General features: G+C 41.6%; 1 protein-coding gene across 1 annotated transcript; it reads left to right on the top strand.

Moving 5' to 3' along the window:
- Positions 1 to 1,050, top strand: LOC112085004. The gene is made up of 2 exons (XM_024153986.1): positions 1 to 388; positions 518 to 1,050. Exons 1-2 carry the CDS (start codon positions 1 to 3, stop codon positions 1,048 to 1,050), a joined length of 921 nt encoding a protein of 306 aa, XP_024009754.1.
- Positions 1,051 to 2,060: the final 1,010 nt, after the last annotated feature.

Genomic DNA, 2,060 nt, shown 5'->3' on the forward strand with positions numbered 1-2,060 from the left:
ATGGCTCACCGTGGGAAGTCTACTCCTAAGTATATTGGCAAGCTGTTTATAAGCCATTTCGGCATCATTGATGGACTTACACCAGAACATGTCAGGGTTTCAATGAAGCATATGTTTGGCATCAAGATGGATTACACTACCTCTTACAGATCTTTGATATATGCCCAACAATTGGTCAGGGGAACAGCTGAAGATGGATATGCGAGTCTCCCAGCTTACCTACATTCAGTGAACAAAGCCAATCCGGGAACTGTATCAGCTCTTCATGTAGATTCGAATAACAAATTCAAATATCTATTTCTCGCATTTGGAGCATCGCTTGCTGGTTTTCAGTACATGAGAAGAGTTACTGTGGTTGATGGATGTCATCTAATAGGGAAATACGAGGGTGCTTTGTTGGTTGCCACCGCACAAGATGGAAACTTTCAGATTTTTCCATTGGCCTTTGGAATTGTTGATGGTGAAGATGATGCTTCATGGGAATGGTTTTTTTCTAAACTGCGTGAATGTGTCTCAGATGGTTATCCTTTGGTGATAGTTTCTGACAGACATATTTCTATTAAGAAAGCTTGTGAAACTATTTTCCCATGGGCAAAACGAGGGATCTGCTACTACCATCTACAACATAACATAGTAACAAAGTTTAGGGGGAAGCAGTTGCTGTACTTGGTTAAACGTGTGGTTTATGCTTACAACCTTTATGACTACAACCGGTACATGGCGGAGCTGAGACAGATCAAGCCTGACCTTGCTGACTATTTGGAAGAAGCCGATGTCTCTCTTTGGTCCCGAGTTCATTTTGTTGGAGACAGATACAATATTAAGACTAGCAATGTTGCAGAGTCTATAAATGCTGCACTTAAGAAGGCCCGTGGCTATCTCATTTCATTCCTCTTGGATTTCATACGAGAGAAGCTCGGTCAGTGGTTTTTAAAACGCAGAGAGGATGCTTTGAGTCTCACAACACATAATACTCGGGGAGTGGAGTATTTGCTGGCGATTCGTGGACATTATGCAGATGCAATGGAGGTGGACCGAATTGACACTTGAGATACTATGTGAAAGGAGGAACCAGGAATTGTATTGTTGATTTGGAACATGGAATGTGTGAATGTGGTGTGTTTTATATCGAGAAGATCCCATGTTCACATGCTATTGCAGCTGCATTAGCCGGTGGGATAGCTGTGGATTCCCTTGTATGTCCGACTTACTCAAAAAACTACTTGTTTACCGCATACTCTGCCAATATATATCCCCAAATTTCAGAGGTCCAGGGAGGCCCAACATCAATATGTCTGCCACCAGACATTCGCCGTGCACCAGGCAGACGGAAGAAGTCTCGGTGGAAATCATGGCTAGAAATTGCTAGGAGGAAAAGCAAGAAGCCAAGGAAGCTGCACAAAGTATACATCTGCTCCCAATGCAAGCAACCTGGTCATACCCTTCCGAATTGTGTAAGTTGAGCTAAACTCATCTAACAATGTTGCAATTTTTATTTAATATACTTAGCCGTCAAAGATTCACCAAGATAATAACAAAAAGGCTCCGGAATAGGAAGACAAAGCATCTATTGTTCTCAAAGAAGTCTGCTTTGGAAGTCAACTTTAGAAGTCTATTGGGGAAGTCTACTATGTATGTGATATTTAGGTACAACGGTTATGTTTGAAACGACTTCATATATGTAACTGTTTTAACGACTTTAACGGTGCGTATAACTGTTGTACCTGTTAGTGTTCTGTATTTCTGCTTATAAATTCTCGGGTTTAGACGAATTATAGGCTCATTCCAGACCCTTTGAAGATGTCGAACCCGATAAACTTTAACTCTCTCCCTTCCGACATTCTGTGGGATATCCTCTTAAAAATAACTTCTCGTTCCTACGGTGGGCTCTGTAGAAAAAGGGTTTCCTCCAAACATCTAAATGAGATTTCTAATGAAGAGGATTTTTTAAGAGCCGTTGATCTAATAACTTTGACGATTCCATGGGTCTGGGATCAACATGGGAGGGTTGACGCTTTCTTTCGGCGCTGTTTGGAGTGTTGAAATCCTACAGCGCAATA

This window comes from Eutrema salsugineum, unplaced genomic scaffold (genome assembly GCF_000478725.1).
Source record: "Eutrema salsugineum unplaced genomic scaffold, Eutsalg1_0 scaffold_9, whole genome shotgun sequence".
NCBI lineage: Eukaryota > Viridiplantae > Streptophyta > Magnoliopsida > Brassicales > Brassicaceae > Eutrema > Eutrema salsugineum.

What these genes read in the sequence shown, in the direction of transcription:
- LOC112085004 (XM_024153986.1), top strand. Translation starts at nt 1, where the DNA reads ATGGCTCACCGTGGGAAGTCTACTCCTAAGTATATTGGCAAGCTGTTT. An exon ending in TCTAATAGGGAAATACGAGG is followed by an intron (nt 389 to 517) that starts GTGCTTTGTTGG and finishes AATGTGTCTCAG; the next exon opens with ATGGTTATCCTTTGGTGATA.